The 15310-nt window shown below is 42.3% G+C and overlaps 1 protein-coding gene across 1 annotated transcript in view; it reads right to left on the bottom strand.

Moving 5' to 3' along the window:
* Positions 1-4448: 4448 nt before the first annotated feature.
* LOC127437819 (reticulon-4 receptor-like) overlaps positions 4449-15310 on the bottom strand; it is a 120657-nt gene continuing 109795 nt past the window's right edge. The window contains exon 2 of the mRNA XM_051693021.1: positions 4449-6808. Within this exon, the coding sequence (XP_051548981.1) occupies positions 5391-6808 (1418 nt within the window). The 3' untranslated portion in view covers positions 4449-5390. The remainder of the gene's footprint in view (positions 6809-15310) is intronic.

Here is a 15310-nt window from a genome sequence, read left to right as displayed (position 1 = left end):
TATATAGATCACCTGGGCCTTACTCTGGTTTCCTTGGTGAATTTTCACATTTTCTATCAGATCTAGAAGTTAATGTAGATAGAGCTTTAATTGTTGGTGACTTCAGCATTCACATAGATCATGAAAATAACACATTGGGATCAGCATTTATCGATATTCTCAACTCTCTTTGCCATAATTATATGCTAGATTTAATTCTGTCATATGGAGTTGATGTTGATACTATAGAAATTCTACCGCAGAGCGATGACATCTCAGATCATTACCTCGTCTCTAGTTTGTTGCGAACAGCTAATGTCACTCAATCCACACCACGCTATTGTTCAGGTAGAACTATTCTTTCGACCACTAAAGATAGCTTCACTAATTATCTTCCAGAATTGTCTCACATACTCAGTAAGCCAAAAAGTCTATAAGAACTTGATGTAATAACAGAAAGTATAAATACAGTCTTCTCTAGCACTCCTAATAGTGTCGCCCCCCTTCGATTAAAGAAAAAAGCCTCAAACCGTGGTACAATGATCACACTCATGCTCTCAAAAGAGCAGCTCGGAAAACGGAGCGCAATTGGAAAAATACAAAATTAGAGGTATTTCGCGGTGCATGGAAGGATAGTGTCTGTAGCTACAGACAGGCACTAAAAGCTGCCAGGTCAGCATATTTTAGCAAACTCATAGAAAATAAGCACAACAATCCTAGGTGTTTATTCAGTACTTTGGCTAAACTGGTTAGGAATAAAGCATCGACTGAACCAGATATTCCATCGCAGCAAATTGGTAATGACTTCATGAATTTCTTTACTGATAAAATTGAAATAATCCGAAATAAAATTGGAACTATGCAATCAACTGTCACAGCACCTCAGAAAACAGTGTCTCATAATTTTGCTCATGAGCAACTTGCTCGCACTGTCATAGGTCATGAACAAAACTTATCAAAAAATCAAAAGCCACAACATGTATGTTAGATCCAATACCAACTAAGCTCTTAAAGAGGTATTCCCAGTAATCTCAGAATGTCTTCTTAATAGCATTAACTCCTTGCTATCCTTAGGATATGTCCCAAGAAACTTTAAAATGGCAGTTATCAAACCACTTATTAAGAAGCCACAGCTTGATCCTAGGAAATTGGATAATTACAGACTGATTTGAAATCTACTATTTATGTCATACATACTAGAAAAGGTAGTGTCCTCCCAACTATGTTAATTTCTACAGAGAAATGGTATATATGAACAGTTTCAGTCAGGATTTAGGCCCCATCACAGTACAGAGACTGCACTTATCAGAGTTACAAATGACTTGCTCTTATCATCTGATTATGGCTGCATTTCTCTTCTAGTGCTTTTAGATCTTAGTGCTGTATTCGACACAAAAGATCACAATATTCTCTTGAATAGGCTGGAGAATTATGTTGGCATTAGTGGACTTGCATTAGCATGGTTTAGACCCTATTTATCAGACTGCTACCACTTTGTATGTGTAAACGAGGAATTGTCAAACCAAACAAAAGTTTGGAGTGCTACAGGGATCAGTTTTAGGACCTCTGCTTTTCTCCTTATATTTGCTTCCCCTGGGATATATTATCAGGAATCTTGGAATAAGTTTCCACTGTTATGCGGATGATACCCAACTCTATATTTATTCTAAACCTAATGAAAATTCACAATTCTCCAAATTAGCAGAGTGTATCAATGACATCAAAGATTGGATGGCCAGAAATTTCCTTCTACTCAGTTCCGACAAAACAGAGGTACTTATGATTGGACAAAAACTTCTAAAAATAAGCAGCTAAAATATAATTTGACTCTCGATGGATGTACTGTTATGTCATCTTCTACAGCAAAGAAATGTATTATATTTGATACCAATTTGTCCTTTGAAAATAAAATTTCTAATGTTTGTAGAACAGCATTCTTCCACCTGAGAAATATTGCTAAATTATGACACATGCTCTCTTTTGCTGATGCCAAAAAACTAATTCATGCGTTCATGACCTCGAGACTACATTATTGTAATGCATTACTGGGAGGATATCTAGCAAGTTCAATAAATAAACTTCAAATTGTTCAAAATGCAGCTGCCAGAACCAAGAAATATGATCATATTAGCCCCATTCGATCATTGTTACATTGGCTACCTGTTAAATTACATATGAATTTAAAAATTCTGTTAACTACATTCAAAGCTTTGAATGGTCTAGCTCCACAGTACTTAAGTGACCTTTTGACACGCTATATTCCGTCACGTTCATTGCGATCATAAAATTCTGTCTTGTTAATAATTCCAAGAACATCAAAATCCATAAAAGGAGGAAGATCCTTTTCATACTTGGCTCCTAAACTATGGAATAGTGTCCCTAACACTCTTTGGGATGCAGACACACTCACTCAGTTTAAAGGTGCACTCAGCGATTCCTGAGAAACACTGTTGATATTCAAACTTAACTGCCAAAACAAACATAGCCCTCCCTTCAGTGGTCCTTTGGAAGTTCTGCCCTCCAAATTCATGCACGCAAATTAATTCCTTTTACCTCTCTGAGGTCTCTCAACCGCTGAAAAGCCTCGCCAATGTTGACACGGCTCCTAGCCCTCAACTTATCATAATACTTTTTTTTAGTTTACACTACCGTTCAAAAGTTTAGAGTCACTTACTCATTCTTTATTTTTCTCACATTTTAGAATAATAGTAAAGTCATCACAACTATGGAATAATAGAAATGGAAATATGGGTATTATGTTGTGACTAAAAAAATCCAAAATAAATCAAAACTATGTTATATTTTAGCATCTTCAGAAATGTACTCTTGGCATTTTCTCAACCAACTTCTTGAGGTATCACCCTGGGATGCTTTTTAAACAGTATTGAAGGAGTTCCCATCTATATGCTGGGCACTTAGTGGCTGCTTTTCTTTATTATTCGGTCCAAGTCATCAATTTCAAAAACTTTTTTTTAAATATAAAATTTTAGTTTTGTATTTAAATAAATTAATATGTTGGCAAAATTATATTTTTGTCTACAAAACTAATTTCAAACATTTAAGCATACGCCTTCAGATCAAAAGGTTTTTAAGATCATGAGAAACATTTCAGGCAAGTGACCCCAAACTTTTGAATGGTAGTGTATATTCGTCTGACCTTTTTCTCTTGGTCTGTTTCTCAGTCATTTGTCCTCCTTGGAGTTTAGAAAGTTCGCATCAGCCAGATTTGCTGTCACTCTTCTAATGAATTTCCCTCTTGCTCTGCCCACACCCCCCATCCTGTGCATACACAACAACCACCCCCTGTTGCTGATTGGCTGGAGCGGTCTGATCCACTTTGTTTTTTTCCCATTTACAGAACCAGGGCTGTGTACAAATACTCGATTTTTTTTTTCAGCCCACCCACAGAACGGACAGCTAGCAGACTGTGAGGAGATATTTGCAGAATTTGACAAAAAGTATTTTTTTTTATTAGAATAACTGAGTGCACCTTTAAGTCTAGACTAAAGACTCATCTATTTAGCCAGGCATACACCTAATGTATCCATCAACTCACAATTAGGCTGCTTTAGATAGGTCTATCGGAACCAGAAACATCCATCATGATCTATAACTCTGCATAAAATTGAATGGCATCTATGCTAATATAAATTTCTCAACTTTGATATTCATATCCCAAGGTTACCAAAGCCAGCCATATCCAGCTCTGTTCCTGCTTGGTGTCAGACTCCACTGCTACGTGTCGCTGAAAAATGACGACAAAAACTACAGCCGGTGCCAGCCAGACATCACTTCAATCTTTTGACTTCAGGATTTAGGATGGACCCCACCGAACCTCACCAAAATGTCCTGCAGGTTGAACTGTGATGCACCTCATTAATCTCTGCCTGCATCACCTTTGTCTATTGATGGACTACATACTTGAAATATAATACATATCATTTAATTGCCAGCAAAATCCTTCATCAGCCAACTAACAAAGGACAATGCATCAGTGTGAACTTCTGCAGTTAATCCAGGATGGACTTCAAAGACATTAATCATTAATCTTAAAGTTAAAAAATATATATTTAAAAAAATAATATATTCTTAAAAAAAACAAAAAAACAATGGACCTTAACGTTTACTTAATTTACAAATTTAAAACCATGACTTGCACTGCACATAAATAACTAATATTGGCATTATATTCATGTTGTTTAGCCAGAGAGGAACTGGCCCCCACAGTGAGCCTGGTTTCTCCCAAGGTTGTTTCTCCATTAACCAACATCTTATGGAGTTTTGTGTTCCGTGTCACAGTCGCCTTCAGTTTGTTCACAGGAGTTCTAAATACAATTATTATTTAATTATTTAATTTCTATACACAATTTACAATCATATTTAATCAAACTACACAATGATCACTCTAAGACTTTGTAGATATTACAGTTTCATTTTTTTGTTAATGCATGATTTCCTGTAAAGCTGCTTTGAAATGATGTGTGTTGTGAAAAGTGCTATACAAATAAAAATGACTTGATTAAATTCAATGCAATCAGTTGAAATGCATTTCAACATATAATCATGTTAGGATGGTTCTGAAGCAAAACAAGTGAACCACTGTTTTATATGCAGTATACCTATCTATTTTATGCGCTGCTGTACTGTTATACAGTGATATAGCTCATCAGAAGCATTTGTAAAAAATGAGATATTTTATTTGTCATTTACTGTATTTATGCTTGTACACCAGCAAAATAAAATGCATATCTATGATTCCATCACAATTTCAGTGAACAAATAGACAGCAATCCTCAAATGCCACCTAAGTCATGACAAAAACAGAACATAGGAGATATTTGGGGAGAGATAACCATATGTCTTTACTGAAATACTTAGAAACATAGAAAACAGCATAGAACAAATGTATCACCTTTTAAAGAAAAAAAATATTGGGAACAAAATCATGTCACTCCCCTTGGTTTCCCAACTGCAACATTCCTGGGTGCTTTCGTCATTCTCATTTAGTCATGGTTTCAGGATTTATTTCTTTATTTTTTGTATTTTTTTATTTTTATTTTTTTTATTTTTTTTTTTTGTGGTTCATCTACAGTAGTCACTTTCTGGTCAGTTGGAGCTTTTTTGAGGTGATGTGAATAGGGAACTCTCCGCAGTGTTGCTTAAACACAGCACATTTAAAGTACATACAGTAGAACGAACATTTGGGCACCAAGTTGTATATACATTAGATCTCATTTATTTTGTAAAGGCATCCATTTCTTTTAATGCGTCTTTAGCATTGTAACTTATTCATTCTCAACCATGCGGGGTAATGTCATAACCCCCTTTTCATTGTCTTTGCCTGTCCACGTAGGCTACTGCAGGTATTTTGTGTCATTGTCAAGAGCAAACTGATGGAATAGTGTACTGATCTAGGACAAAGCCAGGGACAACCAGAACAGGGGCAAAAACGGAAGGCCCAATGCTTGAATGGTGGATCCGTGACCCTTTAGACATGACTGGTCTGATTTGGGCTTTTTGGAGCACTTTGTTTTCTTTCTAGAGGGCGCTGTAGAAGGTTCCAGATTGTCCAGAAGCTCTGGGTTGATTTTGTCCAGGGATTGGTCAAGGTTGTTGGACAAGGTTCCCAAAGGACCATCGTTGAGGCTTTGTTTATTATGGGTGTCATTTTTTACTCGCTCAACCTCTCGGTACTTAGTCTTGGAAATGTTCTCCTTCTCTTTCAGGGGGTTGTTGGTGATCTGGCGACTATTGTAGGATGAGGGATCGGGGAGTGACTTACTGGAGATGATGAAAGATTTGTCATTATCTGAAAGACAGCACCTGGGAATGCTTTCAACAAGAGGGTCATCCAGTGAGAGGAACTTTCCAGAACGTGCCTTGGTGTTGAAGATGCTTGTTTGAACCTCTGAGGGAGTGTCTACACATCCCTCCAAGTCATCACTTTTAAGTCGTTTCAGGTCCTTCCCATTCAGAGTAGTTGGAAGGTGGCATTCCAGCTCTGAGCTGGATCCTTTGAAGCGTTTGAACCAGTCCCACAATGGCCTGGCTCGACAATCACAAATCCATTGGTTTCCGTTGAGCCTTAGGTACTGGAGGGAAACCAGAGGGTTCATGGTCTCCCCCGTCAACATAGTGAGGTTGTTGTAAAAGAGAAACAACGTGGTCAGCTTGCCAAGATCATTGAAAGCATGCTGTTGCACGTGTATGATGCGGTTCTGATGTAGGAGCAGACGGTCAAGGTTGATCATACCACGTAACATGTGGTCGGTCACCACCTTGATCTTGTTGTTGTGTAAGAATAGGTAGGTTAGGTTAGCCAGGTCCAGGAAAGTGTCTTCGTGCAGGGCTAGAAGGTTATTATCCTGCAGGTAGAGATACTGAAGCGAGAACAGTCCTCGGAAAACTCCAACAGGGAGCTCGGACAGCCCGCACCTGTGCAGGTGAAGGGTGTGCAGCTTGGTCAGACCCCGAAACGCGGTGGGACTTATGATCCGAAGGTTGCTGTTGTCGCCGATGTCTAATTCCTCCAGTCTTTCCAAACCATAGAAGGCTCCCGCCTCAATATGGCTGATATTATTCGAGTACATCCACAGGACAGTAAGATTATGCACAGAACTAAAGCTGGTCGATTGGACCACTGTCAGTTTGTTGCTCTGGAGGAATATTCGCTGGCTATGGATGGGAATCTCGGTGGGAATGGAGAACAGACCCTGCTGTTGACAGGCCACCGTTGGCTTTGGCTCGCTGTAGCACACACACTTCGCCGGGCAGCTGTTCATCACTGGCACCAGGTTAAGCCAAAACACTAGGCAGAGGAGGTGACTACCTGTTGAGGAGAAACAAAATGACAAGGGGTCAGTTTGAGGGCAAGATTGCAGCTACTTAATTTTGCATGAGACATTATTTCATGTTCACTGTTGAAGAGCAAAATAACTGAATCAAATATGCTGAATAATTGCAGATAAGCAGTAATGCATTGAGATCATTTGTTTTTGGTCATGTACAGTGACCCCAAAAAGTATTTAGGGACTTAAGACACTTAAAATACCCACATTCAGACAGCTCTGCAAGTGTGCATGCCACTGCAAAGGAAAGCTATAAGCTATGATAAACCCTGGATGACCGAAAAAATCAAAATTGCCATAAATAAACAACATGGGAAAACTGAAAAATGGAAAAAGGCACGGAATACTATCCAGTGGCATATTAAGCAAGCAAAGAAGACAATTATACAAATAAAATCAAAATCTTGAAAAACAAGAATCCAAAACAGTGGTGGGATCACATCAACAATAAGCTTGGACGATCAAAAACCAAAAGAGCTGGTATAAAACTTGACCATGTGGATGACGATCATGTGGCAGAAGTTTTAAATAATTTCTTTGCGGAGGCCTGGACAAGCGACAACACGTACAATATTTGTTTGCACAGTTACACAACAGTAAGATGACAAAGACTGGTTTCAAATGGCAAATGCAGTTCATGGAAAGCTGTGACATGGGGTGCCCCAAGGTGGAGTTGTTTCACTATATCTTTTCCTACTTCACATGTCAACTCGTGAGGTGATTTTCAATGATACACTGGAGATAGTCTATGCTGATGATACTAGGATATCTCAAGCTATTAAGTTAAAAGACATTGGAAGTGATAAAAAAAAAATGGAAATGGAGGCACAGACTCTGGAGACTTGGGCACAAGATAATAATATGCTTCTCAATGGTACAAAGTATGTTGAAATAAGAAAATAAAAATCCTCCTCAGCCGGCACCATTCAGATTGGGTGGTCAGGAGATACATGTGGTATTACAGTCAATCTTGACAACCAACTAAATGGAAACCACCACATAGATGCATGTATGAAAAAAGCCTCTCAGCATCTCCACTTCTTAACAGTGTTGGCAAAACATGGAGCATCTGCTGATAAATTCAACAGTATATATTGCTCTCTGTTAAGACCATGTCTTGAGTGTGCAAATGTGATTTCAGTAGGTTACACAAAAAAAGTGACTGCCTTTGAAAGGGTACAGAAGAGAGCACATAAAATAATTGAGAGAACCACAAACACCTCAATACATCTACCTGAGTTGCAACTTTGAAGAGAGAAAGCCACTTTGAAATTAATAACAGAAATGTCCCACAAGGATCATTCCTTCAAAATCTTCTTCCACCAACCAGGGGTGAAAAAATGTCATGGTTACTTTCGTAACCTCCATTCCCTGATGGAGGGAACGAGACGTTGTGTCAATGTAGAAACACTAGGGGTCACTCTTGGGAGCCCCAAACACCTCTGATCTTTTTTTAAAAGGCCAATGAGAATTGGTGAGTGGAATTTGCATGCCACTCCCGGACAAACGGATATAAAAGGAGCTGGTATGCAACCACTCATTCAGGTTTTGTGCTGAGGAGCCGAGATAAGGTCCCGGCCATTTCAGCAGGTAGTTCAGCATTGTGGCAAGAGGGACACAACGTCTCATTCCTTCCATCAGGGAACGGAGGTTACGAAAGTAACCATGATGTTCCTTATCTGTCACTCACTCAATGTTGTGTCGATGTAGTGACACCGCGTTTCAGGTCATGCTTCCCCAAGTACTTACCATCTACAGTATCGTGATGAGCTGAAATAGCAGCTACATACACCTTCAAGGTGGAGGGGGACAGCTGCCTCTCCAACCTCTCCTGCAGGAAGGAAAGCACCAATCCGACTGTGCATCTCTGGGGGTCTTTGCGTTGGGAAGAACACCACTTAGTGAACAGATGCCACTTCAAGGCATACTGGCGCCTCATAGAGGGAGCCCTAGCCTGAGTGATCTTGTCTACCACCGCGGGCGGTAGGCCACTTAAGTCCTCCGCGTCCCGTCCAAGGGCCAAACGTGGAGATTCCAGAGGTCTGGTCGCGGGTGCCAGATGGTGCCCTGTCCCTGAAAGAAGGTCCTTCCTCAGGGGAATTCGCCATGGGGGGGCTGTCACGAGGAGCGTGAGATCCGAGAATCATGTCTGGGTGGGCCAGTAGGGTGCTACTTGGATGACTTGCTCCCCATCCTCCCTGACCTTGCACAGTCCAGGGGGCCAGCTGTGTGCCAACATGTCTATACCGAGAGGTGCCTCGGTCAGGGCGTAACAAAGCGGGCAGTGGGAGGATTCCCAGGAAGCAAACAGGTCTACCTCTGCTTGACCGAATCAAGTCCAAATCAGCTGGACCACCTGAGGGTAATCTGATGGTGTGGTGTTGAGGTCGCCCGGTATGTGAGTGGCTCGTAATGACTTGAGGCGCTGCTGACTCCAGAGGAGGAGACGGCGGGTGAGTTGTGACATGCAATGGGAGCGTAGACCGCCTTGGTGGTTGATGTATGCTACCGTTGCTGTGTTGTCCGTCTAGACCAACATGTGCTTGCCCTGGATCAATGGCCGAAACCTCCGCAGAGCGAGCAGTACTGCCAACAACTCTAGGCAGATGATGTGCCAATGCAGCCGCGGGCCAGTCCAGGAGCCGGCGGCTGTGTGCCCATTGCACACGGCGCCCCAACCGTTTTGGAGGCGTCTGTTGTAACCACAATGCCCCTGGAGACCTGCTCTAGGGGAACCCCTGCCTGTAGAAATGGCAGTCGGTCCAAGGGCTGAAGAGGTGGTGACAGAACGGCGTGATGGTCACACGATGTGTCCCGTGGCACCAAGCCCATCTCGGGACTCGAGTCCGAAGCCAATGTAGAAGCGGTCTCATATGCATCAACCCGAGCGGTGTGGCCGCTGCTGAGGATGCCATATGTACCAGAAGCCTCTGAAAGTGTTTCAGTGGAACCGCTGTTTTCCATCTGAACACCTTCAGACAGTTCAGCACTGACTGTGAGCGCTTATTCGTGAGGCGCGCTGTCATCGAGACTGAGTCCAACTCCAAACCGAGAAAAGAGATGCCCCGAACCGGGAAGAGCTTGCTCTTTTCCCAGTTGACCCGAAGCACCAGTCGGCTGAGGTGCCGAAGCATGCGGTCCCTGTGTGCGCACAGTAACTCTCGAGAGTGAGCTAGGATCAGCCAGTCGTCAAGATAGTTGAGGATGCGGATGCCCAATTCCCGGGCTGTGGCAGAGCCGATGTCATTGCAGCAGGAGGACGCCCTTGGCAATGAGCAGACGGGGTGGGGGGTCTTGTGCCACACCGGGGCAGGATGTGACATATGGCCTCCGTCTGCTGCTTCCGAGCACTGCCGAGAACTGCTGGGCAAAGTCCTTGATGGCGTCGCTGAATAGGCCAACCTGGGAGATGGGGGCATCAAGGAACCATGCCTTGTCAGCCTCTCGCATCTCAACCAAGTTGAGCCAAAGGTGGCACTCCTGGAACTCGAGGGTGGACATCGCCTGCCCGAGAGACCGCGCCGTGACCTTCGTCGCCCGAAGAGCGAGGTCGGTCACTGAGCGAAGTTCCTGCATCAATCCCGGGTCAGAACTACCCTCGTGCAGTTCTTTTAGCACGTTGGCTTGGTGTATTTGAAGGACAGCCATGGCGTGCAGGACAGAGGCGGCTTGTCCAGCGGCACTGTAGGCCTTAGCCGTCAGGGATTTTCATCTGAGCCTACAGGCCCTGGACGAGTGTTTCAGGCTCCCGCACCAGGTGCCGGCGCTCTGCGGACATAAGTGCACCGCTAGCGCCTTACCCACCTGGGGGATCACCGAGTACCCCTTGGCCGCTCCGCCATCAAAGGTAACGAGAGTGGGGGAGCTGAAAGATTGGGACCGGGCAGTAAAAGGTGCCTCCCACGATCTTGTCAGCTCCTCATGCACTTCTGGGAAGAAAGGAACGGGGGCGGGGCATGGCTGTGAGCACCAATCATTGAGCCGCGAGAGTTCCGGGGAGAGTGGAGGGTTCCAGTCTAGCCCGACACTCGCGGCCACCCGGGAAAGTATGTCCGTCATTTCTGCATCAGCCTGGGACTGGGTGACCATTCCCGAAGGAGGAAGCCCAGTCGAAGCCTCTGTATCTGACTGGACGAACCCACTCTCCGATGCTGCACTCGATAACTCATCCTCTTCCCAGGCTCTGAACGAGGGGTCAAACTCGCCCTGAGACAAGCCGGTGATCTCGTCCGAGTGTGTGACTGGGGCAAGCGAGCGTGCTGGGGAATGGGAGGTCCGTGGGGGGATACCCAGTGGAGGTGGTCCCATTGAGGTCCCCAAATCGCCCCCAGTGCTAACCGGCATGGCCTCATACCCGTAGGTAGAAGGACCAATGCGGGGAGCCGCTGGGGTGGCTTGCTTTCTTATGAATGCAAGCCGCGACCGCAACGTTGCCATGGTCATGTTCTCGCAATGAGGACATGATCCATCCATGAACAATGTCTCCACGTGGGCAGTGCCCAGACACGTAAGACAGCGATCGTGGCCATCGGAAGTGGAGCGATAATGACCGCAACCAGGAATAACACACAAACGGAAAGGCATCTTTAAAAAGACGAGTCTTTAAAAAGACGCATCTTTAAAAAGACGTCCCATGTGTGCCGCTCTTTCAGACAGAAAATATACTCTTTTAGAATATACTCTTTTAAATGTTCTGCCGAAGCACCCAGGGGCGTTCTCTGCAAACCACAGATGCAGAGGGGGAGAAGCTGCTGAAATGCGCCGTAAGATCCAGCAGAGAGAGGTGAATGAACTTGGTGGATGAATTCAGTTCAATGAATAGAACCGCTCGGCTCCGAAGAGAAAATCTGAATGAGTGGTTGCATACCAGCTCCTTTTATACCCATATTTCCGGGGGAGTGGCATGCAAATTCCACTCGCCAATTCTCATTGGCCTTTTAAAAAAAGATCAGAGGTGTTTGGGGCTCCCAAGAGTGACCCCCTAGTGTCACTACATCGACACAACGTCGAGTGAATGACAGATAGGGAACTGGATGGCTTCTTCAGAAGCAAAATAACGTAACTTTATATAAAGCAAGGACCAAACATTTTGCGAATTCCACCATTCCATTTGGTATCAGACTTTTTAATAATAATAGAGTTGTCATTGTGAATTGATGATGGTACTTTTGAGTATGTTTAATGTGTTTGTAAATGTGCTTTTATATTTGTTTTTTAAATATTTTTTATGTATTCTCTGCATTAATTCAATCATGGTGTTGCTAAGCACAAAGGGAAATAAACTTTAACTTCAAAAATCTGAATTGAATTGCATTACAATGTACCAAACCAAGTGGCATTTGCAAATAAATAATGCGAGAGTTGTTGTTTTTTTTTTTCAGAATAAATTTCACATGTGTGAGCCATTTTTCAATTACTTTTAACCAAATGGTTCCAAGGTAATTTTTTTTTTTTTTTTTTTTTTGATGTACAATATCAGATTTTTGCAGGTTAACCAAACTAAACTATATAGCTAAATAATATATTATATTCATGATGTATATCCTGAGGAGAACTAGCTCCCCCAGCTTAGTCTGGTTTCTCGCAATTTTTTTCTTCTCTCAAACTAACATCTTATAGAGCTTTTTCTTTGCCACAGTTGCCTTTGTCTTGCTCACTGGGGGCTTAAAGACAAAAACATAAGGCATGATTTACAGTGAAGCTGTTCACTAAGGACTTTTAAGACATTTAATACATTACATTATAGTATGATTTTCTGTCAAGATGATTTGAAAAGATGTGTATTGTATCGTTGTACAAATAAAAAAAAGACTTTAAGAAGTCAAATAAAATGTAAATCAAGGCATTTAAAATCTTTTTAAAAAAGGCCATATGTGAGCCACCAAATGGGCTCTATACATTTAACAACTCTAAAATGGCTGCCTGCCTGTGAGCACACTACCTGTCTGTGCTTGTGCCAGCTTGTATAAATGCTATCGGCAAAAATTTGTGCCACGGGACCCATTCCCATCCTTCAGCCAACGCAAGCAAAAAACACCAGCCAATTAAGAGGACTGATATATGAAACATAGGAGGGAGCCTTGCACAGAATTAGCTAGTGCTAATAGCAATGATGGAGCTAATCACATTCCAGCATACTTGACATTTAGTCTGTCCAGGTAAAGATAAGTGTGGTGTGGGTGTTTGATGCATGTATGGAGGAGATGGGGCCAGAGAAAGGACTTCTGGATGTTAGATTTAAGTCTCCTGGGAGTGTTGCAAGTGTGAACATGCTTGAAGTGTTTTTGGAGTGTTACAGAAAGATAAGATGGCGTCTTCTCATGTCTGATCTGAAGCCCAAAGGTCTCTCTATGGGGGTTTATCGATGGGAGGCTTACAGATAATTCAGTGATTTTTGAAGCCAGACATTATTTAGGAGACCAGGTGAAAAAAAATGCATCCATTTATGATGTCTTTATCAAACGTCACTGAGAGCTTAATTCAGGAAAAACATTCACAACTTAGCCTCTGTTTTATATTAACTGACATAAAACCATGTTCATTACTGAAAAAATAAATACAAAATAAAATAAACAGGTTAAGTTTGTCAAGACAAACTTTTAATTTGGCTTGACAAAGTCTTGTCTGAAAGCTTCAGCCAAGCTTTCTAGATTTTAAGACAAACTGTCAGATGGATGGATGGATGGGATTGGAAAAACAGACATGAGAGAGAGACACTTAGGGTGTGTTCACACTTGGCAGGTTTGGTTCAATTAAAATGAACTCTGGTGCGATTTTTCTGTTAGTGAGGTTCATTTGAACAAGTGTAAACGCTGCCATCCGAACCTTGGTGCGCACCAAACAAGCGGACCGAAACCGCCTGAATAGTGGGTCTCAGTCCACTTCCAAACAAACTCTGGTGCGGTTCGATTGATATATGAACGCAACATGGACCAAAGACGACTAAACGGACCAAAAACAGGAAGTAATTTGCCTAATACTGACCTCAAGCATACCTGGTTCTTCTCATCATAGGAACTATGTTGCCCATTACAGTTCAGTACAGGTGTCGGAACCACCGTCAGCCTCCTTGCAGCATATCTTCGTTTGTGTGTGCAACGGAGGTATTCCTGCCGCTGTTTTGACTCCTTTATACATTTTATTAGCTCTTCATTTGTTCTCAGCTGGTAAAAATATCACCATATATACATATATAAATCTAACGAGCGCATTTAGCCCAGCAGCCAGCATTGTTTTGGATGTTCAGAAAGTTCTGTAGCAAAATATAAATCATAAAAACTGTCCAGTCAGGTTGTAATTTTTTCCTGATGCCTTTTGTTTCGTATCTATAGGTTCAGTATTAAAAATGCCAGTGTGAGCACTAAGCGAACCAGGACTAAATGTATCATTTTCTTTTTTGATCCGGACCAAGAGAACCGAACTACAAGTGTGAACACACCCTTAAACACTTCACTTCACATTTCTGCACAATTCTACACCATTTTATGGTGTAAGTAGTGCGAGTAGTATGTAAACACTTAAAATGGTACAAAAAGAAGTGTACCACAACTATCCAGATGATGTACTTCTTCAACCATCAAAACGGAGTGTAGTACATAGCGGAAGGGGCGGATATACCTGGTTGCCATGCTGGTTTGACAAAACAATTGTAAGTAATGGAGGATGTAGCAACTAGAGAAACTTCAGTGAAGGCAGCACCTTGTGTAAGTTGAATGCTTTGCCATCACCACGTGCTGTGTGAAAATGTTCATTATTTGAGATATGAGTGTTGAACTGAGTTTGGCTAACACGCTAAAGCTAACAGCAACAAATCGTGTGCATTTGAAACGTCATTTCTGTCAGCTGTTAAATGACGAATGCTTTCATGTGGTTAAAAAAAAAAAAAAAAATCTATCTATCTATCTAAATAATTTAATTGCTCATCCTTTGTAAATGTAATTTAATTGCCAGCTATATTCATATTTATCATAAAACATATTTTACCTCAGTATGTCTCAAATGAATCTCAAATCTTTATCAACAGTAACATTTACATAATCAAATCCACATGAGATATTTTCACCTGCAATATACAGCATGCAGAAGAGCCACACCGCAAACATGCATGTCTTGTAGATCCTTCCACCCAGTTCCCTAAATTCCTCCCCGTCCCTCTATCTAGCAGATTGTTAAATGGAGCTTGCTTGAGGCTTGACAGCATCCCTGTGTTACACTTTCCCTCAAATATCCTTCCTCTCCCTCTCTCGCCTGTCATCTTCCACCACTGAGCTGTCAGGCCTCCTCTCACTCTTTCTGCTTCACAGCGTTTCTCTCTCACCCTCTCTGCCGATAAAAATATTCTGTTGCCGCGCTTTGAAATGTTAGGCTTCACGAATCCACCAGACCGCCTTTTTTATCTTCTAGTCATTAGTAGGCTATCCCCACCCACACAATGCAAGTCAGAGATTCATTTTTAAGTGCACTTTTTTCATCCGTAGCTGACC

The sequence above is a fragment of the Myxocyprinus asiaticus genome, chromosome 4 (genome assembly GCF_019703515.2).
Source record: "Myxocyprinus asiaticus isolate MX2 ecotype Aquarium Trade chromosome 4, UBuf_Myxa_2, whole genome shotgun sequence".
Lineage (NCBI taxonomy): Eukaryota > Metazoa > Chordata > Actinopteri > Cypriniformes > Catostomidae > Myxocyprinus > Myxocyprinus asiaticus.
Note: the sequence above shows the minus strand (reverse complement) of the source record. Positions and strands in the feature narration are given on the sequence as shown.